Source organism: Metopolophium dirhodum, chromosome 2, assembly GCF_019925205.1.
Source record: "Metopolophium dirhodum isolate CAU chromosome 2, ASM1992520v1, whole genome shotgun sequence".
NCBI lineage: Eukaryota > Metazoa > Arthropoda > Insecta > Hemiptera > Aphididae > Metopolophium > Metopolophium dirhodum.
The window spans coordinates 12,626,729-12,650,853 of NC_083561.1; the positions used below are offsets into that span (position 1 = coordinate 12,626,729).

At 35.4% G+C, this 24,125-nt stretch overlaps 1 protein-coding gene across 9 annotated transcripts in view; it reads left to right on the forward strand.

The window, feature by feature from the left end:
* Positions 1–22,837, forward strand: part of LOC132937857 (ephrin type-B receptor 1-B) — a 133,678-nt gene extending 110,841 nt beyond the window's left edge. Inside the window, exons 6-19 of one of the 9 annotated variants that reach the window (XM_061004439.1) lie at positions 1,203–1,443; positions 6,206–6,361; positions 12,877–13,037; positions 13,224–13,508; positions 13,601–13,841; positions 13,961–14,072; positions 14,185–14,255; positions 14,936–14,986; positions 15,106–15,249; positions 15,633–15,892; positions 16,014–16,223; positions 16,328–16,680; positions 18,992–19,103; positions 21,236–21,373. In XM_061004439.1, the coding sequence (XP_060860422.1) occupies positions 1,203–1,443; positions 6,206–6,361; positions 12,877–13,037; positions 13,224–13,508; positions 13,601–13,841; positions 13,961–14,072; positions 14,185–14,255; positions 14,936–14,986; positions 15,106–15,249; positions 15,633–15,892; positions 16,014–16,223; positions 16,328–16,680; positions 18,992–19,073 (2,367 nt within the window). In that variant the 3' untranslated portion in view covers positions 19,074–19,103; positions 21,236–21,373. Of the gene's footprint in view, positions 1–1,202; positions 1,444–6,205; positions 6,362–12,876; positions 13,038–13,223; positions 13,509–13,600; positions 13,842–13,960; positions 14,073–14,184; positions 14,256–14,512; positions 14,531–14,935; positions 14,987–15,105; positions 15,250–15,632; positions 15,893–16,013; positions 16,224–16,327; positions 16,681–18,991; positions 19,104–21,235 lie in introns of all 9 variants that reach the window. The other 8 variants (XM_061004433.1, XM_061004431.1, XM_061004432.1 and 5 more) reach the window with 8 other exon arrangements.
* Positions 22,838–24,125: the final 1,288 nt, after the last annotated feature.

The window sequence follows — 24,125 nt, forward strand, 5'->3', positions numbered from 1 at the left end:
CATATACAGTAAATAGTAACTTTTATAAGTGACGATTTTATGAATTCCAGAAACAGATGTTTCTGTATACATCATTTTAGACTGTTACGTTATAATATTTATTCCTATACATACACGATACTATATTAATTAAATACTTACATAAAACATCTGCCATCGACCATGCGCAACGAATACCTGTCTAATATTATTAAATTTATATATGTATATATATATGAATTAAAAATTACACCCTTGAGACGTAGGTAGGTAGTAGGTAGTAGGTACAACATCGAATGAACAACGTCTATTGTACAAGTATACATATACTCCACGCTCTATATGTAACTATTATTTACTAACCGACTCACTAACTCTCAATAACTTTTATACCCCTTCATTTATCTTTTAACAAAAATATTTCGTACTTTACAATATAATGTTTAGAACTATAAAAGCGTTACGTATATATATTCTACATTTTTTATTTTACGAGCAAATAAATATTTTGTTTAGGTTTTTTTTTTGTCTAAACTTGTCGTTTTACTGGTTATATTTAACTTAAATGACGTTCCTAAATCGTCTTTTTTTCCAGAGATGATATTTCTGTCATCTCCCGTTATTATAGACTAAAGATACTAGTATAATATAAAAAAAATAAAACGAAAATGCAACATGTAAGATAACAACTGCGATCAAACAGAAATAGCTTTTTATGTAACAGCATACCACCTAATCGTTTAAAATTAACAAATATATTATATGTATATAATATGATATAATATTATAAAGTCCATAAATGGCCGTTTTGGGGTGGGTTGGAGCCGCGGGACCGTCGAAGACATGATTTTTTTATGGTTTTTTCTTGTTGTTTTAATATATTACTTAATATGTATATATATTTATACAATATACATGTGTAAGAAACCCCATGCTGATCGACGGAATAATAAAAATCTTAAAAATAATAGTATGAATGTTTTCTACGAGTTTTTTTTTGCTGCAGTAGATTTTAAATGCAAAGCCTGCCGATGTATAAATATTTCTGATTGATATTAAAAATCAATTAATTTTAATTTTATGCATGGAGCTGCCGTTATTTTTATATACCTACAACTGTTATTAATTAATATATTATGTATAATAATATCGTGTATAATATGTAGTATAATATTATATTTATGCATTTTTAAGTTTAAATTAACATTTGGACTTTGCCGCAGGTGTATTACATCGTGTGCCCAGAAGTTGTGATAAACTTTGCAAACTTCTCAGCTACTCCAACTGCTAGAGAACTTACCCAAATCGAACATGCCACAGGCAAATGTGTAGATAATGCTGAAGTGGTAGGAGGCGGTGCTCCAACTTACCTGTGCAAAGGAGACGGAAAATGGTATTTGCCGTCAGGTGGATGCAAGTGCAAAGCTGGTTTTGAAGCAGACATAGAAGCGCAAACTTGTATAAGTAAGTATTGTGCAAACATTTAATAAAGAATAAGTGTTCATTGGAAATATTTTTTATGACATATTTACATGCAAGATCACATAATGAGATCAAAGATGATATTTTACGAACATTGTCCATAAAGCATAATATTGTGTATCATCATCTCATAAATATATTGCTGTTAAATTGATATTACATATTCATCCGTCGTGTTAGTAGTATTTCGTACAAATAGTATACTTTAGAATTGAAATACGCTATTGATCGAGTCCAACGTTTTTGTGTATAGAAAAACATCGACTTTTGTATACAACTATAAACTGCAGGTATATGTTAATACTTGTATTATCTGATAGATTTATCTTCTGTGATCTTATTTTCACATAGTCAATAATTCGTAAATACCCATTCAACTATACTTATATTATTAATTATTATTATACTAGATTAAAAATTATTTTGTCAAATTTTTGGATACTATAAAAGTAAAAACTTAGCGAAATATTGCCTGTTGTGTATTTTTATAACGAGAGTATATTATAGCATACAATTATTTTACATAAATACGGATATATTGTCTCATCCGAGAAATTATGGTTTTTAATTAAAAAGTCTATTGAACCTCTTTTGAGTATCATCATTCATCGCTCAAGCAGACAATGTACACGTGTTATCTCGTATAAAAGCCGACCGGAAATCCAATTAAAATGATCCTTTTCTCAGACATTATACAGGCTACAGCAATAGCGATAACAACAACAACGACGACGACGAGTTCCTTCGCCTTACTTTAACAATAATAATAATAATAATAATAATAATAAGCGCGCTGGATTCAGTTTGGCGCGATTATAAATTATATCAAAGGTCGTTTGTCGCACTATATTTACACAAGCAGTCGCAAGGATTGGCTGGTGGGAGAGGGGGTCTGAAGGCAGTGTGGTAGTTTGAACCCGGCAAAGTTTTCGCGCGAGACTGAGTCGGAGATAATTAGCCGAGATAACGGGAAACTATGTTATCTCGTGTTACCCGTAAAGGGAAAGTGGCGTGGGTGGGACGCATCGCGGCCTTTATAATATTTAATATATATATATACCTAAACAAACCGATTTTTCGTCTCGCTCGCCAAAGGTTTAATCGCAAATTCTCCATCTGATCGTTATTTCAAAAGAAATTCTTTTCGTAGGTACACAAACCTCTCCGGCCAACTTTTAACAATCGTCCTTCGGTGATGCACGTCATGGTTATTTCCATGAACATATTAATATAATACCTACCCTATAACTAGGTAGTTGGTACGACTGCTAGCGCGCTTAGCTTTTTTCTGTCGGATATCGTTTCGAAAAATTACTCGTAGGTACCTACGTACGAATACATTTTTAAAATGATAATGTGATGTATACATATGCATAAGTACCTACCAAACGTTTACTGCATTTTTATTAGCGCTATTATTTATTATACGTTTTTATGTACGTATATATTATACGGTGATAATATATTTTCTCTCTCGCACAAATATCATATTATTATCGACGTCGGATGCCGTTTGTACCTATATGCATGCATGTATAGGAAAAAAGAATCCGGTTCGATTAAAGTAAAAAAAATAAATAAATATTAGAACGGTAACGTTAATTAGTATACCCGGCAATACGCGCGCGCGTGTGTGTGTGTGTGTGTGTGTGTGTGTGTGTGTGCGTGGCGGCGTGCACTCTTCGCTCGACAATACGCCAAAAAGCCCATTAACTCGTTTATTTATATTATTCTCTCATCGACGTTATCCGCGTTTTATGCAGATTCGGTGGACTAGCTGGACGGCGGGCTTGCGCGTGTGAGTGTGTCCGCCGCCGTCGGTGTTTGTTTAATAAGCGATTTATATGCTCAGGTATATTGTATGCAGTATACACATATAATATAATGTCGGAATATTATTATCGAATACAATGCGCACAATATATTACTATTATTATTTCAATATATAATAACGCGTTTTATAATTGCCCCGTTACGTTGTTGTGCGGCTGTCGTTATTATTATTATTATTATTATTATTATTATTATTTTCAAACCGCTGTCGTGCGCTAGCGTGGGCCCCGCGCGATTCGTCTTCTCCCTAGATTCCAGCGAAATCGCTTCATCGTCGTGCGTCGCTCTCGAGCGGTGTATCGTTTTCGCGTAGGTAGACGGAACTTATTATTATATTATATACGGACGCACTGGATAACGGAAACACCGGTGGGTATACACGTGTAAAGTCTATACGCGGTGCGATAGAACGAAAAAGCTGTCAGGTGAACAGATATAATGCTATCATAATGTGAGCTAATGACATCCAACTATGGAATGAGTACGAATACGCCCGAGCTTACGACCGAGACCTGCATAACGATATTATTTTTTGCCGGCGACATAAACCCGGATACCGCTTTTATAAAACGCAAACCGTGTAAAGTATATGAAAAAAACATGAGCATACGTTAAAAATATAGTCCGTAAAATTATATGTGGTACCTACTACCTACCTACCGTCGTTGTCGTATTTTACGACACGGACTGGAATTATTATTATGTCCGTCTTGAAACAAGCCGTATATAATATATATCTCCCCTGCTCGGAACGCGCGTTCCGAAACTTTGTTGCGTCGCGTCGCAGGTCTAACTGGTCCACGTGTACTTTTCTATAGATAAATAAGAAATAAATCTTTTAGCGGCGCAGCCGTACAGGTATATCAATGTAGACGCCCATAATTATTGATGACAGGATCCTCTTCGGATAATGATTATGTTATGCTGAAGTATCCGTGACGGGGGATAAGAGTGCGTTTCTGGTAGCTCAATTGTTTAGCAATAGTGTTTTGTGTTTTTCTCTTTAATATTTAACACCTACCAACGGAACACCGTAAAATTTCTCGTTGTCACGTCGTTGCGAATTTTTATCTTTATTATATTATCTATATCATTATTAATAATATGTCTAACCTTTTACGACGAACTTTGTCGAGAATTACGATTATAATAAAAATATATTAAGTAAAATGATGCATATACACGTATCCCGTGTTTCATATAATGATAATATTATCGTATACAACGCACTGTAGAGAGCATTTTTTAATTTCGTTTTTGTCGCCGTCGGATACCCGTCCCGTCAATGTGAAACTTTTTTATCTGGTTACATAATTATTGGTTTCCGGAGCTTTAGAGTTCAATTAATCGAAGTTGTGGTGTTTATACAGAGTAGAGCACCAAAAACACTCTAATACTCACTGCGAGAGGTTTTGCCGAAAATAAAACACACTGAAGTACGGTTGTGTGTATAAAATAAAAACAATATATACTTCTGCAGTGCGCACAAGTTTGGCCTTCGAAAACGCCCGTTGAAATGTATCAATGTAGTGGTGTATTAACGTATATATGTGTGTACGTGGTGGATTAAAAAAATAAAGTTTTCGCCTGTTTGTAGCAAGTTATATAAACTGCAGTGAAACTCGCTCAAACTCACACAAACTATGAGTTCGTCATCTCACGCATCCGTCTCTTTCTAACAGATGCACGTAATGTGTATCGATGGCTGTATGTCTGTATGTGAACAAACCACAAACCATATTATAACTTCACTTTTACCTAAAATATACTTAATAATATAAACAATAGAAAAACTCTCTGAAATAAACTTTTAAAAATTATTGTAAACATATCAATTGAAAAAAATCTATTCAAATTCTAAAATAATGAAACGTCACTATTTCTCACACTATAGTTGATAGCTATCGATATAAACTTCGTTAAGGTCCATATAATACATTAATGCGTTAATAGCTCATAATTCATGATGTCGACTGCGGTGAGACTCGATTAGAATTGAAACCCTGCAGGACGCTCCCAAAAATCAAACGTGCAGGTTGTCGAATCGGGGACCGGGATTGCGCGGTAGCGACATACCTAATAATATATAGTATAGCCGTATAATAATAATAATATAAATGATGTATATCGTGATCGCACTTTAATATTCCGAACCATGCGACGGCCCGCGGGCCGGATATGTACGAGCGATACACGGGCGGGTCGACTACGTGTGTTATTATATACAGGGTGATAAATGTTCGCTACTGCGCCGCTATCTATATATTATATAATATACTACAGTAATATATATATTGTAGCGCAGCAATAGTCTACATTATACACCGGTCTCGGAATAGTGCGTGAATTTATATATATATATGTGTATATCGTGGTGGCGGTGGTGATCCTCAGGGGTATCAATCTTAATCGAAAAGGGGTCGGCGGGTTATACGCGTTTGTGTGTATGTGTGTGTGTAAAGCGTCCACAAACAATTTGTCTCTATTAATATAACGCCAATACACGCCAACAACTACGGTGTACTCCATCTATCATTCTTCTATAATATACTAGTATATAGTATGTATACACACTATCTCTCTCTTTCCAGATCGCTCGCCGTCTCTCCCCTCGGGGCAGTTATTACCACCACCAGAACTATAATAGGGGCTTAAACGTGTGTGTGTGTGTGTGTGTGTGTGTGTGTGTGTGTGTGTGTGTGTGTGTGTGTGTGTGTAGTGAGCAATTAACGCGCGCGCACGGGAGTTTAATGAACCGCAGGCGTGGCACACGGGACGAACGCGCGTTTATATTAATATTATTATTATTATTATTATGTATGTATGCTATATATATGCGATGAAACAGATTTTTATGACGATACGAGCGGCGCAGTTTGTCTAATGTGGTTTTTTTCTTTCTCTTCTTCAGTCTGTCCTCCGGGCAAGTACAAATACGGCGTCGGGGACGACAAGTGTCAGCCGTGTCCGGCGCACAGCAAAGCACCCGACCAGGGGATGTCCGAGTGCAGGTGCAACACCGGATACTACAGGTCGCCCAAAGATCCGAAATCGGTACCGTGCACGCGTGAGTATTATATTGCAATATAATATAATAACGATGTATATATTGTACGCGCACGCACGATCGCCATCGCGCTTTTGAACGTTGTAACATATTATTGTGAGATTATTATTAAAATCGTCGTACATCTCCAGCGAGAGACCATGCACGCGGACTCTGTGAAAAAGCCGTTTCGTTATTATTATATATTGTATAATGTACGTTGTCTTTGAAGACGATCTCTTACGACGCGCGACGTCTCGTTTTTTCGTCTGGTAATTGCGCGTGCGGGTAGAGGGGGGAGCTGTGTTCGGCTTAATGTGCAGCTTAAGTATGTACAGCTTAATGTGTAATTAAATTTGTTCAGTCATTTGTTCTTGGACGGAATTGAAAAAGGACGTTCCATTAAACCGCGTGGGGGTTTTAAACGACTTTGAAGTCGCGGTCGCGAAAGATCTCTCGCGGTCACAGCACCAGCAGTTATTATTTTGGTAGTTATATCAAAAGCCCGGCGAATTCCGCTAAATCTCCGCCATTTAGAAACTTGGCAATATTAATAATAACCATTCGCCGTCATGTCTTCTCTCCATTCGTCCCTCTCCATCTCCATCACACCCACCCCTACAGGCAATATATTTAAACCCGCAGAACCACATCAAAGTAAACGACTTGCCGTCCGAAACTTTATAATATTTGCATTTGTTCCACAGGGATTTTTCTATATATATATATATGCATACATCGTAATAATATAGTATGCATAAATATTTTCTTTTATATTGTTATATTTTAAACAGATTAGATTTTACCCAGCGTTTTTCTGTTCTTCTATTGTAGTCAGAGAATTATATTTTTTTTTATTTGTATTGTTTAAATGTCGACGTCCTCACTGCAGCTTTTGCTTGGAAACCTATAGATAATTGTACTTTACTAGAAAAAGCAAGAAATAAATCCATCGTTCGTATATTATAATGACTCATTTTAAAATACAATCTATATTGACAGAATGTCTTGTATTAAAGTTCATTTCAACAAGAAAATTTAAAAAACGTCATTCGCGATCATTATTATGATAAAATTATTTAAACGAGCATTAAAAAAAACTAGTTCCACGCAATGTCAATATTTGTACTTAATACGTTTTAAATTTCAAACGAACTGCTCTGTACCTATGTAGAAAAAAGTAATAATACAATTTAAATTGACTCTATTTTAAAATATAAATTATTTATAAACCCAACTTGGTTTAATTTGATTTACGCAGTTAACGTCAATATTTGTCTTAATCGCTTTATTTGTGAAACAATTATCGAATTATTTACTTATTTAATTCATACAAGAAAAATATCTTTAAAAAAAACATTTTTATGCAATTCATTTTTTGGTTATCTGATTTACAATCTCAAATATTATGTTACGGAATAAAAAGTTAAGTATTTGAATTTAATACGTGCGGTCCTATACATTTTACATTTGTTTTTAAATTGTTATTATTTTTAAAAGTTGATTTCCAAATATACAGTTAAATGATAATATCTTTTTTTGTTCCAGTATGTGGGTTTCGAATAACCGACAGCTTGCAAAAAAAAAAATTACAACAGAAATTTCTATCATTTTATAAATCATGTTATGATCTTATCTGATTGTAAACACAATTGCACCTATCTTTAAAATGATAATATATATATATATACATACATATATTTTTTTATATATACAAACATAATATCGATTCGTGTAGAGCAATTTAGGTGAGACTGAGCATACAACCTATAGGGAATAGGGACCTAACGGCTAACGCTATTGTCGTTGTTGTTGTCGTTCAAACAACCACACCGAAAAATCACCAATGATCCGGCCGAGCAAACCCAATAGGTAAATAACACGCATATATGGTATATACGCACATAATATAACATCATTTCGGTCAAAGAATTTGGTGCGAAATCCAATACTATTGTTATGTATCGTTGGGACAAAACATGTCATCCGACCACCGATGTTTATCTACTGAGAAAACCCGAAGGTTCGTCGGCGGCGGTGGCTATACGACACAATATAATAACGGGTCCTCCTTCTCCGAGGGGTACGGTCGTACAGACAAGTATGAGAATGACAAAAAAAAAAAACTAGTCTGGTCCGTTAAAATAAAACCTATACGGCAGATTTCCGAGTTCCTGAATTTCTATCGGTTTGTCCCTCCTTTCCTCTCGCACTGTCTCTTTAACCTCTCTCGCTCTCTCTTGGCTATACACTTCTTTTTGAGATGTTTATCTCATCTCCGGGGACGACGTTTTAGTGAAGAACGACTGATGACGGCGACGGTGGCGGAGAATATATACGAATGATAGGATGTGAGAGGTGTGTGTGGTGGATGGGGAGGTAAAAAAGAAACCGTAATGCTGAGCCGACGATAAATCTCTAAAGACAGTAAACACGGCCCTGCGCAGATTGACGTAGAAAACTTAACTTATCAGCAGATGTTTATCGTGCCGGCGGCGGGTTATAGTACATACAACAGTTCGTTCGTTTGGAATTGAAATAAGGAAAAAAATGGGGCCCGCGTGTGCGTCCGACCAGGAAAAACGTTGACGACGACGGACGTAAACAAGGAGAGTCACAATGATCGATACGAGTATTTATTTTTTTATTATTTTTTTTTCCTATATAAATATTTTCGTATGCAGTATATATGTGTACCTACGTTTCATAAACCCTTGAGAATTATAAATCTAAAAGAAAAACTCGCTCAGTTAAACCCGACTTTGTTTTTTTTTACTTCTACTGAATATATATATATATATATATATATTTTCTTTGGAATCCATTACTGGATTCTCACGGTCATGGACTCCATCGCAAAAACATCTCTTTCGTGCAATCGTTCTAAATTAATTTAATCAAAAAACGAATTTTCCACAAAAATGTATAGTTATAAATTTATAATGTAAAAATAATTATTAATTATTTTCGGCATTTGATTCTGGTTTATTTTCCTTAACTTTTGTATCACTTATAAGCATTATTCATCTCATTATGTTTAGCAATAGTATCACATATACACAATTCGAATGCTACAACTTCTGCGCTTATGTACGTGTGTACATTGTACATAAGTACTTTATATATACCATACATACCTACTGAATTTACAAAGCTTAAAAACCTAAAAAGGGATGTGCATCCTTTTATGTTTCATGGAATATAATGAGAAAAGTCGCCTCGGCACGACCTACCCAGACGAACTCTTCAAAAATGCTGTTGCCGCAGTATACAAAGCGGCGGCGGCCCAACCTCTCTTTTTTTGTCTTTTCGTATACACCACTTTTTATTATTATTATTATTATTATTATTATTATTAGTGTGTGCGACGTACGTGGATATATATATCGTTGTCGTGTAGAGAGCACGTCTGGTGTGGTGAAGAGAACGGTTTTTTTTTTCTCGCAAGGAAGTCGGTACTCCATAGACACACACCCCGTGCGCACTGTTGTACATTATAGTGGTCGTGTAAATACCTATACACATATATATATATATATATATATACATGTCGCGGTTGCGCAAAAAATCCAGTGGTTAGAAAATTATGATTTGCTGGCTAATTATTTTCGGGTTTCGAGTTTGACAAAGCAAGTATTTTTTTTTTATCCCGTGCTGAAGTGTTCAACACTCGAACGTCGACGACTACGTCATGGCACGTAAAACACCTACTTCACTCATCGTCGTAAGCTTGTTGATGATAATTAGACTGATTCGCTCGGTATAGTGTGTTTTGTCAATAATCCGGGAACATTTCACCGTAATACGATGTATGAGGCAGAAGATTTCGCTCTTCTTCCGTCGTTGAGTTTGGGGGTATTAATTCATTTTTCACCGTGCGACGAGTGCTTGATTGCGTTAGACTACCGACGAGAGGAGTAAAAAATAAGAAAGAAAAAACTCCCTTGACACAAAGCATTATTATACGTGAGTGTGTGTCTGTGTGTATATACTATATTTAAACATACCTACATGTATATATTTTTTTTTTTTATCTACACTTGAAAACCTCTATCTACAGAATTCATTTCGGCGCCGGGACCGCGCGGCTAAAACCTTTTAAATCTGTCAAAGGCTAAGACGGAGGCGGTGGTATATATTTCTTTTGGCTTTTTCCATAATAGTTTTTTTTTGCATCCGTAATAGGTTTTATATATATTACAGTCGGTAAAAGTTATTATCCGTCGTCGCATTATTATTTATATCCGATTTCAATTGACGAATAAATCCCAATCGCTTTTCATACGATCGCGCGACTGTGACTGCTTCGGCGGCGGCGGTGCTGTTGGTGCAGGTTGGGGAACGGACGTCGGCGGAGGAACGTAGTAGTTTCGCACGAGATTACTTTAAGCGAAATTTCTTTCATTCTTTCGTTTCCCGTTTTTTATCCCGAGAGGTTAAGCCATAATAAATTGTCCGGAAATTGCGCACTCAGCAAAGGGGGCAAAAAAGTACGTAGTCGCCGCCGTCACAGTCGGTTGTTTATAAAGAATTATTTTCATTAAAATCTTTTTGGTTTTTAATAATTAAAACTACCAACCGCGCACATTTACCACCAACACCATTGCTCCTTCCCGAGAGTTTTCTGTTATTATTTTTATTTTTAATGAAAATATAAGCAAGTCAGTCGGCTCCCGACGTATTGCGTGTGGTTGCTTTGGAGGTGATGCCCGTTAAATTTTACGGTTTTCAATTTCTTCTTTTTGCACTGCAATTAAAAAATTTCATTCAAACGACAAGCGATATATATCCTTTATTTTTATTATTATTTGGGTTTTTTTCGAATAAATGAAAAATCCCTTTACCGATGGATTTCCAATAATGCGAAAATATAATAGTAATATAATGATAATAAACAAAGTTGTTTCTATTACATTGTCGAAAGCGGCCAGCATCTATACATAAATAGTTAAATATAAACATACATCCGTATATTATATTCATTTTAGTTGTGTTCGTCCGAAGTACCTTCACTGGATGGTTTCTTCCATCAAGACCTTCAAGCCATTACATATAAGATTAAATGAACCATACGTTATGCTTATTGTACTGTGTTAGTATAGATTGTATAATACTCTAGTTTAAAAATGAAGAAAAAAAAGTTGTGTTTGTATACCAATCGAAGAAAATGAAAAGAAAAACATTGCGTGCTTAACATTACGATAAAAGCTAATTTTCGTGTGCAGACATTTAGCTAATTATTTGATAACGGTGTGTATATAATATATATAATATGTATATATAGGTTCAATATAGTTGCGGCCTTCTCCGACTTTTCTGGGTAATATAACAACAAAAATAAAAATCGTCTCTGGGTGAGTGGGTGGTGGTGATGGTAGAAGTGGTGGACGAAAGAAAAAGAGAGTTTATTATTCTTTTAAGTCTGAGCGAAGAATATATATATTATATATACACACATATACATACATACATAGTAACGACGGGAGAGACTCGGTGAATATTTAAACAGAGGACGTGTTTACCCAGTGAAGTCGACCTCGACAAAAGGAGAAAATGATGACCCTGAACTTAGTACTCGTCTCGTCTCGTCGTTTTATTTGTCTTCGGATACCACTCCGGTGATCGTCACCGTCGTAGTGGAAAATGTTAGCATTTTGTGCTTCGAAAGTATATATTGATTCCCGCCTCTGTTGATGGCGTCGTATAATGTCTGTCCATCCCGTTATAACAAATAACGACTTCGCCACACACATACAACACACTTTATACACGACGAAGGTATACCTCTGGTGCCTTTGCCCGCGATCGACATCCCAACTTAATCATGTAAATTTTATAACATAGATATGTGGTGTGGTATACACTGCAGCGTACACTTGTGTTGTGCGTGCATATATAAATACGAAATTGAAATTTTACGATACACTTAATCGTGTGTGTACCTCCACGTAAGCGGTGCGGGACACCCTGCGGCTGTTGTTGTGTGTATTCGTTTATAATTATTATTACGGCGGCGCAGAACGTACCACATATTATACTGTATATCGTATATGTATATGCGTGATAACTACACATCTGTACGTGTATATATATATATATATATATATGTAAAAAGGATATAAGTGCATATGTGCGAAGGATAATTGTCCTCGTCGACTTGATCTTATTATTTACGGCTTGTACACGTATTCGAAGCCAGTTAGTTGTATTATTATATTTATATGTTCATTGGAAGGTATTTCATATTATTATTATTATTATAATAATACGAGCTTCCAGTCTGTCCGTCTGTTTCTCGTTCTTTATCCCTCTCTCTCTCTCTCTCTTCCGTTTTTGTTTACCACAGTGGCGTACCTATTCCTTGCGCTCAGTCAATTTAGAATTTACCCGTTCACCTTACGGCCGTAAATAATAATATTATTATTATATCCACCACTGACGCTCGTGCGCGCACAACAATATATAATATTAATAGAATATAATATATTTTATAAACGAAGATATTTATTATTTTTTTTGTTATGCGTATAATATAGAGCCGCCGTCAGCACCGCAAAACTTGACAGTCAACTTTGTGGACCAGTCGACTGTGACCCTGTCGTGGAACCCCCCGAACTTCCTCGGTGGCAGGACCGATATCGTGTACAGGGTGACGTGCGACATGTGCGGTCCGTCCGTTGTGTTCATGCCTAACAACGTGAGTATAATATATAAGCACAGAATATCTTTTATGTAGATAAAATATAATATGTCCACTCATCCCAATCTTCTCTCTCTCTACGATTTAATCGTGCACACTCGCTCTCTATACAACCACATTATATGGGTGGGCTATAAGTTGTATATACATATTATTATATGATCGCGTGTGGTTTTTTTACAGGAGGTGTTCAACGATACCAAGATAACGATAAGTGGTTTGAGTCCGGTAACAACTTACAAGTTTCACGTATGGGCCGAAAACGGTGTCAGTAATCTCACGTCGTCCGAGAACCGGCAATTCGTCGACATAGCCGTGACCACTACCGAAGCTTCCGTGAAGTCCGCGTCTGTCAACAATGTTCGTGTCATGTTGGTCAAGGCGTCCGAGATCACGCTGTCTTGGGACCCGCCCATGGCGAGTTTCTTTGATTCTGGAGATGACGACGCTTCCGTCGAAGTGTACGAAGTAAGTATTGCGTGACCCTCAAATGATAAATGCCGTACGTTTGAGAAGAAGCCTTGCTAATGCTGTATATTTTGTATTTCCACTACTCACAGGTGAAGTTCTATCCCCGAGGTGATGAGTCAAACGTCAGTAACAAACTCACCGCCGACAGGCATATGGTGTTTACGGCACTCAGGCCCAAGACGGACTACGGATTCCAGGTGCGAGCGAAGACCGCTCACGGCTGGGGCGAGTACAGCCCGACCATTTACAAAACGACGGGGCAATTGCTCGGAAGCGGTAAGAACACACAACAACAAGTCCAAAGAAAAAACGGGATTAAAGATGATACGGGTAAAACAAATTGATTGTTGAGAATGAGAGGCCGTCGTCCCTTTTTTGAGTCCGGCTGCTCGAATTGCAAGTGTGTCGTTTGCTAACGGATTGTTTTTGTGTTTTTTTATCCATTATAGCCTACATCGGTGACGAAGACAACATGGAAGTTAGGATAATCGCAGGTGCCACGGTCGCGGTAGTGGTTGTCTTAGTGGTTGTCATCATCATGACGGTATTGTTCTTAAGGAGGTGCGTTGTTTTTGTTTTTACTCTCGTTGTTGCGTCACTTGATGTGAAGCTTTTGACAAAGTAGTCAGTAATCATATTCATAACTGAACACATTTCCCATTTTCGTTTTCAGCCGGAGTAATGATGAATGTAACAAAAAACAACCAAGCGATTGCGACACGTTAGAATACAGAAACGGAGAAGGTAAGAAGACCGTGTATTTTGGCGGTTATATAGTTTTAAAATAAAAATAAATAAACATCTAGGATCCACATAGCATTAGTTAATTTTACAAGTAAAAAATATAAATAACTATTCGGCGACGGTAACTCATGTCGTTAACAACCTTCGCTCCTTTTAGTTCAGAGCAAAATTCCACACAGACTTACCTTTTGTATCCCTATAAATTAACGTGCACTACCTAGTTTTCATGTTTTCGTGTGTTTTACATGCATCCCAAGGACTTGTTGTTACCTACAGTAAGTGTATTATATAGTTTTCCCTAGATAATAAATAGACATTTTTTCATTCGTATACACGTTTTATATACCCACCTCAACAACTATGCGTTTTTCTTTATTCTGTTTTAATTCAAATACCTACTCAAAGTTAATTAGATCCGTGTGGTAGTAATGTGTTAGTTAGTTTATTATTTTTTGTTTTTACTTATGTATTGAATATTGCCTATGATTGTAGTACCTCCCTCTATCCGTGTATGTTGCTCTTAGTATATCCATTTACATAATAATATTATTTTTTGTCCTAATAACCATCGGGCGCAAACTGCTGATTGACGGATGCTAACATTTTTGTTTATTTTTGTTTGCCTGCATTCTGCTTTGTGCTTTTGGTGTGAACACTTGTGTTTTGTTTTTGTTTTCCAGTGCATTGCAATTTGGACAATCCTCCCATAGTTGCCACTCACACTAGCAGCAGTAAGTCCATGGCTAATAGTTTTCCACTTTTGCGCCTTAATTTTGTTTTTTTTCATTAACAACGAATTTTTATGAATCCAATCAGATTTGTACTTACCTATATTATGTGTATTTTACAGTGACCACACCTCTGTTCACACAAGTTGGCTCGACCACGTCTAGATCGTATATTGACCCGCATACATACGAAGACCCGAATCAAGCAGTTAAAGAGTTCGCAAGAGAAATTGATGCTTCGTATATCACCATCGAAGCAATAATCGGTGAGTGACGCAATGATATTAGGGATGGTAATTTATAAGAATGCACTGTACAAAATAAGATTATTTTCTACGAGCCAATAACTCAAAATAGTATTTCAATATAAAATTGTCTTTTACAACGACATTAAATTTTGTTATGTACGTAAAAGAATGGTAAATAAAATTTTATTGTTTATTCAATACGACATATTATGTAATGATACGAGTATCAAATAGTACTGAACAATTTATCGAAACTCGTAAAACTCCCAGTCCTAATGATGACGATATATAAATACCACTGCGCTCGCTACCACCACAACATACTTCCTTAACTATTTACCATTATGTACCGCAATCAATCGAACGTGCGTGTAAACGATGTATGTTGTTTTTCCTGTTAGGTGGTGGAGAATTTGGGGACGTATGTCGGGGAAAATTAAAAGTTCTCGGATCTCCTTCCGTCGAAGTCGATGTAGCCATCAAGACTCTGAAACCTGGAAGTACGGACAAAGCCCGCAACGATTTTCTGACCGAGGCTTCAATCATGGGACAATTTGAACACCCCAATGTGATATTCCTACAAGGCGTTGTCACCCGATCAAACCCGGTGATGATTATCACCGAATACATGGAAAACGGTTCATTGGATACGTTTCTGAGAGTGAGTGCATACTAAAATAACACACAATATCATTATAAATCATAACCTTATCGCGGTCGTCCCGGCTGAAAATTTTAATATTTCACGTGTAATAATCTGTATTTTATGTAAATTAATTTAGGCCAATGACGGAAAGTTTCAAGTCCTACAGTTGGTCGGCATGTTGCGGGGCATCGCGTCCGGCATGCAGTACCTCAGCGAAATGAACTACGTGCACCGTGACCTGGCTGCGCGCAACGTACTAGTCAACGCACAGCTGGTGTGCAAAATAGCAGATTTCGGTCTGAGCCGAGAGATCGAAAGCACTACCGAAGGGGCGTACACGACGAGGGTAAGTCGATCTATGGAGAACGCTTACCTCCTAAATTACAATAATCATTTTCAGTTTTTGTATTAAACGACGGACTAACCGGATTGTTGTGTGTTTATTGACAGTTTTCGAATTTCCAGGGCGGTAAGATACCGGTCCGGTGGACCGCACCCGAAGCCATAGCGTTCCGTAAGTTCACCTCCGCGTCCGACGTATGGTCGTTCGGTATTGTAGTATGGGAGGTGATGTCGTACGGCGAACGTCCGTACTGGAACTGGAGTAACCAGGATGTAATCAAGTCCATCGAAAAAGGTTACCGGTTACCAGCGCCCATGGACTGTCCGGAAACCATATACCAGTTGATGTTGGACTGCTGGCAAAAGGAGAGAACGCACCGGCCTATGTTCTTGTCTATCGTAAAAACGCTCGACAAGCTCATAAGGTGTCCGGACACGCTCAGGCGAATCGCCCAGAATAGGTAAAAACATTTTGATGATAATGGTTTATTTCTTCTTTTATTTATTTTTTTCTCACTAACTATATATAGTAGACCGAAATTCAAAAATATCGATTCCCTCCGATGAATTAATTATTCACGTTTATAGTATTGGAAACAATTATTTATCGTGTTTATGGAATCGTTATTTATTCCGATCTACTATTCGGTTTCATAATACGTTATTTTAATTTCTCTTGGGCTTTGCATATTCGTTCATATTTTGAGTAATATGTTTTGTATATTTTTTTATACACTTGATGCCACTGCTGATTGAAGCTTTGATTTTTTTATTTTTTCATTAGTAATTGCTTCGTTCATTATTATTTTCATGGAGTCATGCTATGGCGGATTATCTCCAATTAATTAATATTGATCAAGTTAATGGATGCATAACTATATGTGAATTATATTTATAGCTCGGAAATATCTGTTTTTGTGTAACAATATTTATACCATATTATTTCAATGAATTTTACAAAACAGTATAGTCCTTGTACTTGAATAAAATAATTAGCAATTTTATATTTTAGAAAATATTTAGGAAAAAATTATATTTTATTAATCTGAATTTTTTTGTTTTATTTTTTTAATTTATTAACATGTTGGCGAAAATATTTCCGCTGAAATACATTTTTAAATGGTAAATATAGATTCCTATATATAAGACATTTTCAAATTTATCGCTGAATATGACATTTTTTTTCTTTGATATTTAATACCTTTTGCAGAAATATGTTATCAGAATTTCTCGTTTTATCTGAACATTCATCAGAAAAAGATTTAAGTTTGATATTTTTTCATTTTGTTTTTACTTCAAAAATTTCCCGGTATTTGTTTTTAGTATGTAACGTAATTTATTTTTCAGCATTGTTTCAGACTCATGCCCTACTCATTTGTGTTTACTGTCTTTCGAGTTATTACTTAATTATAAAACAAAATAATATTGTATTATATAAATATTCAATAAAAATTCTTCAATTCATTCCACCAAACTGTTCTATCTGATCGTATTGCGTCGTCTGAGCGAATAGGAAAACTCGTATGTGGGCCACTATAATATAACATCTATAGCAAATCATAATATAGGAAATCCGCATATTATGTATACATAATAATATTATATACTGCTGTCAGAAAACCCGACGTAAAATCTTCTCTGTCGCGGAAACATGTTGTAGGAGGAAGTGGTGAAGACCCTATGCATAATTCCGGAAAACTAACCGAAACGTACGTTAGGTACAATCGTCGTAAATACCGGAGTTGTCGGACGCATTTCGTTGAGTTTGAGTTAGTCGTCGTTAACGCGTCTCGTTGGCCCTGGAGACCATTATAATCTTCTTTTGCCGTGCGTCAATAGTGGCAAAAACTTTTCCGCCCGAAAACCTCCGGTGAAAGTTTAACGTTTTCGCGTGGTATACGTACAGATCGACCTCCCCCCCCCTTCCAACCATCATTGGAATAATGACATTTCGTCTTACATATTATTTTGTATAACAATTTAAAGGAGATAAACTCTCGGTGGTATACAATATTATAATGTACACCTCCATCCCGGGCGGGCGACGACAACTATTATTATTATTATTTTTATTATACAGTCGACGTAAGACGAGATTTAATATTATTATATATCCGTCCGCGAGTCACGACGTTATAATATTAATCCGAAAAGAGCTTTGCGCACCTCTCTCTCACTCACTCTCTCTACGCCTTTATCACTGTCTCTGTACATTTCGTTCGTATTTCTTTCTATCCCCCCCCCCACAATCACCCTCACACACACACACCCCACTTCCCTCTCGCCCACCAGGAACACTATATAACTGGGCTATTATATTTATTATATCAAACTTTTTGTGTACGTATAATATGCTTGTGACGGATGTCAAATCTCTCGAAATCGTCACGTTGGTATATTATATACACAGACACCTACACCGCGTCCACCTGCAACAACCACTCGAGCGCGATTCCTTCCGCCGCGTCACCATAATAATATAATATAATACTGTCATGGCATCTTCTTATTCAAAATCACCCGTCTCAGCTTTGGTTTCTGATGATATCGACGTAGTACGCATTTAATATACATGTATTATAATAATAATAATATTATGTTTTTCTTTTTTGACTTTTAAAAACGTTTGTATTATGTCACCGCCGTTGAAGATTATATTATTGGTATTATACAATTTTTTTTTTGTTAACGTAACGATTATTTATTTAAATTATTATTATTATTTTTATTTTATCTTTAACAATCGCATTGGGTTTTTGCATGTTTGGACAGCCGTCCGCCGCCTGTTAACCCGTATTATGTGCCGGTCGTATTTAAGTGTGGCTCGGATTGGGTGTCGTTTCATCACGAATGAGAGACCGTTTGTTTGGCTATCCGCGAAAAGGTAATACCTGTTATGGCGTTACGTACATATATATTATACATTAATATATATGTATGTATGTATGTATGTATGTACGTATATACCACACCTAAATACATATATATATATATCTGTACAAATATAGTTAGTATTTATTATATATACACGATCCTGCCCTTCCCCTTTCACCTGACTTAACTCGTCATCGTCATCGTCATCATCAACATCGTTATTATTACTGTTGTTGTCGACATCATCAGTTATTAGCGCCGCCGTCTGCGGTCATTCACACGGTGCTTTATGCAAATAGTATTAATATTATTATACGATTTAATAATCGGCGACCCCCAATTAATATTATACCTCGATGACGTATAACCTACCCATGTCCTTGCAGTGTGTACATATAATATTATAATATAATTAACCTATTCGGTTTATTTTCCCGCAATAACCGCTTCCCAAACGCCTTCGCCGCTTATACGCTTTTTAGTATTACAATTATTTATAGACAATATTATTGTTGTTTTTTTCCCACCGAAACGATAACCCGCATAATCGTTTACATAAAAAGAGTTTGATCCACCAAGTATAGCCCCTCCCCTCTCCAATTCTTCTTAGGTGAAGGTATACTTGGTGAAACGCTCTATAATATCATTATCTGTGTTGATGTATTATGATCCAGTAAACGCGCAAAATGATTTGCTTTCTCACTCAATTTTGTGATATTGATAAAAAATATTGTATCTACGTATATATTGTGATTTGTGAATTTAATGTAAATAACTGCAATAGGCTACCATATTATATTACTCTTTGTCACGCCTAAATATTTTGTTTATTATTTAATACCTGTGATGTTTGACTATATCAAGAGTGCTGATGCATTTTTAATATCATACGATTAAAATATTGATGTATACAAATATCAAATATTAAACCAATATAGTTAACTATTTATATCTTATGAACGTTTATAGACTATAGTATTAGTGTGTGAAGTAGTGCCCATAATTATCTTATTTAAACAGTTTCGGAGTTCAAAGTATAAAATTAAAAAATGTGGTTTGACATAAAAATAACAACCAATTTGATAAAAAAATAATAAAAGATTAGATTTTGTTACAAAAACTTAGTGCATGGTATTAGAAATCACATATTTAGAACTACGTAAAAATTCTTTTTTTCAAAATCACAAACGGAACCGAGAAAATGAGTGTACCTACATAATATACTGCAGCATTATTAATGCAATATACAATATATTATTATTGCACACGTAAATGTATACTCATCGCCTTCCTTACATATTGTATTATGGCTTGCCGGGTGTATTACTACGATGCGTTACATTTTGGTGTAATATTAATGGTGGCGTGGTGACTTGATAATATTATCAAAGACAAACATTTCACAATATAATATAATTATCAGCTCTTCTTATCACAGCGTCAAGTGGCCGCTTAATGGGAGGGGAAAGTTTATGCGTCTGGTCCTTGACCCCCAATTTTTTGACTATCGATGAAGAGATCTTTTGAATTCGACCATTGCAAAACAACAATTCCTAAAACAAATATCAGCACGCCATGTATAATGCAGTACCTATATATTATAGACTCATCCCGCGGCTCCCCTTAAAAATCTTTAAAACACCCCTTCGCCACGCCACTTTATCGTACATTACAATCGTCATGTCAATGTATAGAAACGATAGTAAATAATCTTTCTGCCGCATACGTTGATTTACGCAGTGGCGTGAATAGGGGGATGACCCTAGCCTATAAAGGCCTAATACTAACCTAACCTAACCCTCCTATACTATAAAAAAAAAAGTCAGTATAAGGATATTTTACTTAAAATAAACATATACGCCTATTATATTGAATCGGTACAGCGATCGAGTAGCTCAATATAGCGTTCCACCACAGTTAAAGATACCATCTAATGCCGTGCCTCCCGCCCACCAGGTGACTTTTTTCTATTTTCGCCACTGCTGCAGTATAGGTACACTCGTGTACCCGGGTATATCGTGCACGTGTGCGGCGTGTAATGTACTATATTATCGTGTCTATACTATGACTTCACTTATTAATATAATTTTTATCATAATTATAATAACAATATATTACAATGTTGTCGGTGTTGTCCCGCAGGTCCGTAAACCCACTGAGCTCGGACGCGCCGGACATGACCCAATTCGGTTCGGTGAACGAGTGGCTGTGCTCGATAAAGATGGCCAGGTACCTGGACAACTTCGAACAGGCGGGCATCGTGAGCCCGAAAGCGGTAGCCCGACTGACTGTAGCTGACCTGACGGCGCTGGGCATCACGCTGGTCGGCCACCAGAAGAAGATCATGAACAGCATCCAGGCCATGCGGGCGCAGTTCTCGGCCAACCTGTCCGAGGGCTTTCTCGTGTGATAGAGCAAAAAACCACCGGACACGTCGGTGCATCGTCGTAGAGATATCGGCTGTGGCGACCTTTGGTTCCTATAATATGATATTATTGCATCAATGTATATATTATTATATCAAATGTATATCCGAACGAACGATGACACGCGGTACTATAGCTACCATGACGATGACGACGGCACGTCGAGACTTAATAATAATATATATTTTTTTTTTTTCGATATGATCTAGACTGTACCTGTATAATATTATCATTATTAATTATTAATTATTACTATATAACTATTATACGTTATTTCTGTAAGTACCTACGCGTTTAACATGTTAATACATTATATTGTATATTTTTTTTCTCAATGACTCACTATATCCAGCAATATACCTATCGCGTGTGTATATTAACTATAGGTATTTGTATACTTCCTCTACCCTCGTCATCCTAATTACGAAAACGTTTGAACTATTTGTTCAACCCCCCCCCCCAACAACATCCCCTGTCCCAGCATCAACGATGCCATCAAACTCGTCCAGTAATTTAATATACCGGCCATTGTAGCATTATAAAGAACAATTTTTTCAAAACCGTATACAACATGCGTGTGTTTACTGGCTAATCCTCCTTATATATTGTGAAATGATTGGTCGATTTCGTAATTAATATACCTATTATATTATAACGTAAGCAATATGCGTGCATATGATTTCCTTTTTTTCGACCGAGTCGTCGTACTCTTTCATCGAATTGTGCAAGAGTTAAAGGATACGATGTTATCGTGTACAATTATTCATATTGTAAATTTGTTTTCAATCACCCTACCTACTTACGTATATTTTTTATTTTTTATTTTTTTTTTTTGTGTGTGTTTAGTGTTTACTATTTCGTGTAAATTTATGTATAAAAAAAAGAAAGAAAGATGATAAAATAAAATAAGAAGATTAAGACGTTATTGTGTACATATTATTGTTGTCTTCTGTACAACCAGACTGTTTTTTTAGTTTTTATAAATTATTGTATTTTTACGATCGTCCCGTATATAATATATTATTGTATTGTAAAATATGTGTACAAATGTAAATTAGCTCTTATAATATTGGCAGGCTACTCGAATTTCGAGTAAACTTGAACGATTACTGATACGTAATACAGAAATTTGTTTAGCAAAGGACGTTGAAAATTGCAATAAGATTATTTATCTATATCAATAATATAAAAAAAAAAAAAAAAATGTTTAATATTATTGTATGAATATTTTTAACGGCAGACCGGGCAAAGCGTCTGCCAAAAATTAACTGTGATAAAAAAAAAAAAAAAAAACAAAATAAATATTGATAATTATTACCATTTACCAGCTTTTTGACTCCCGTTAATCGAACGTCGATGAGGATAAAAAAATGTGTATAGGTTACTTTTTAGAAATGTATTGAATCCCCCTCCCCCAATTTTTCGATTATATTATACATTGTCTTAATTTATTCTATTGTTATGTATAATCACTGCCCCACGAGTCGTAATTTTTTCCCGTTCAAAACTGGCATAATGTACTTTATGTCTATTTGACAGTTTTGGAATGCTCTTAACTGATGATCTAATACGTTATTATGATACTAATAAATAACACTACCTCAGCCTGTGTCTATATATCTCAAATATAGTTTCGTTTAAGCGCGAAAAAAAAATGTACTACAAAATGTTTTCGAACCTAAACGGAACAACGAACAGGAGAAATGACTTAAATATAATAATAATAATAATAATAATTCTATTAAATGTAATGATAAAATAATCTATAGATCCGTTTAACAACCGAATATAATATGAATAATAATAATTGATAGTTACTGCTGTTTCACTGTGTTCCGTCCATATACAATATTATACTATGATATTACGTCGACTTACAACTTTTTGCCAGTTTTCATTTATTTTTGTTCTTATAATTTTCGATACTTTTTAGTATTTTCTAATGGGTTTGGTTTGTCTTGCAAAACTAAAATATTATAATTATCATTAAAATAATGTAAACAATCAAAATTAAATTATAGCAGCCCACCCCGCGCAAACCCCTCCTATAATTCCCTTATATTATTAATGTAAAAAATAAAAATGATATGGTACCTATATAATATAGTGTCTACTAACTAATAATATAATATATTTTTATCATCCTGTGTGAAAATGAAAAATTATTAAACAATTAGCTGATATCAAAAAAAAAAAAAAAAACAAACCCCTGTATTTGATCGATATTATAAAAATGTTATATTCTGTAATATCCCCGTAAAATTGGCCACAATAATATGTGTCTATACTACTTTTAAATAATAATTAATATAATAAATTTTGTATAAATAAATTGTCATTATTATTATTTATACTATATATAATATATATAAATATAAATACTATTTAGTAAAACATGTTGTTTTTATTATAATTATTATTATTATTATTATTATGTACATTTTTTTTTGTCGTTCTACCCGCTCGATTCTTTCGTTTTTGTACAGATTGTAAACGACAATTTCACCCCCGACATTATTTTATACTTATTATTATTATTTTTTTTTTTTTTTGTACGACATATTATTATTATCATTATTATATTATTATTATTATTATTATTATAA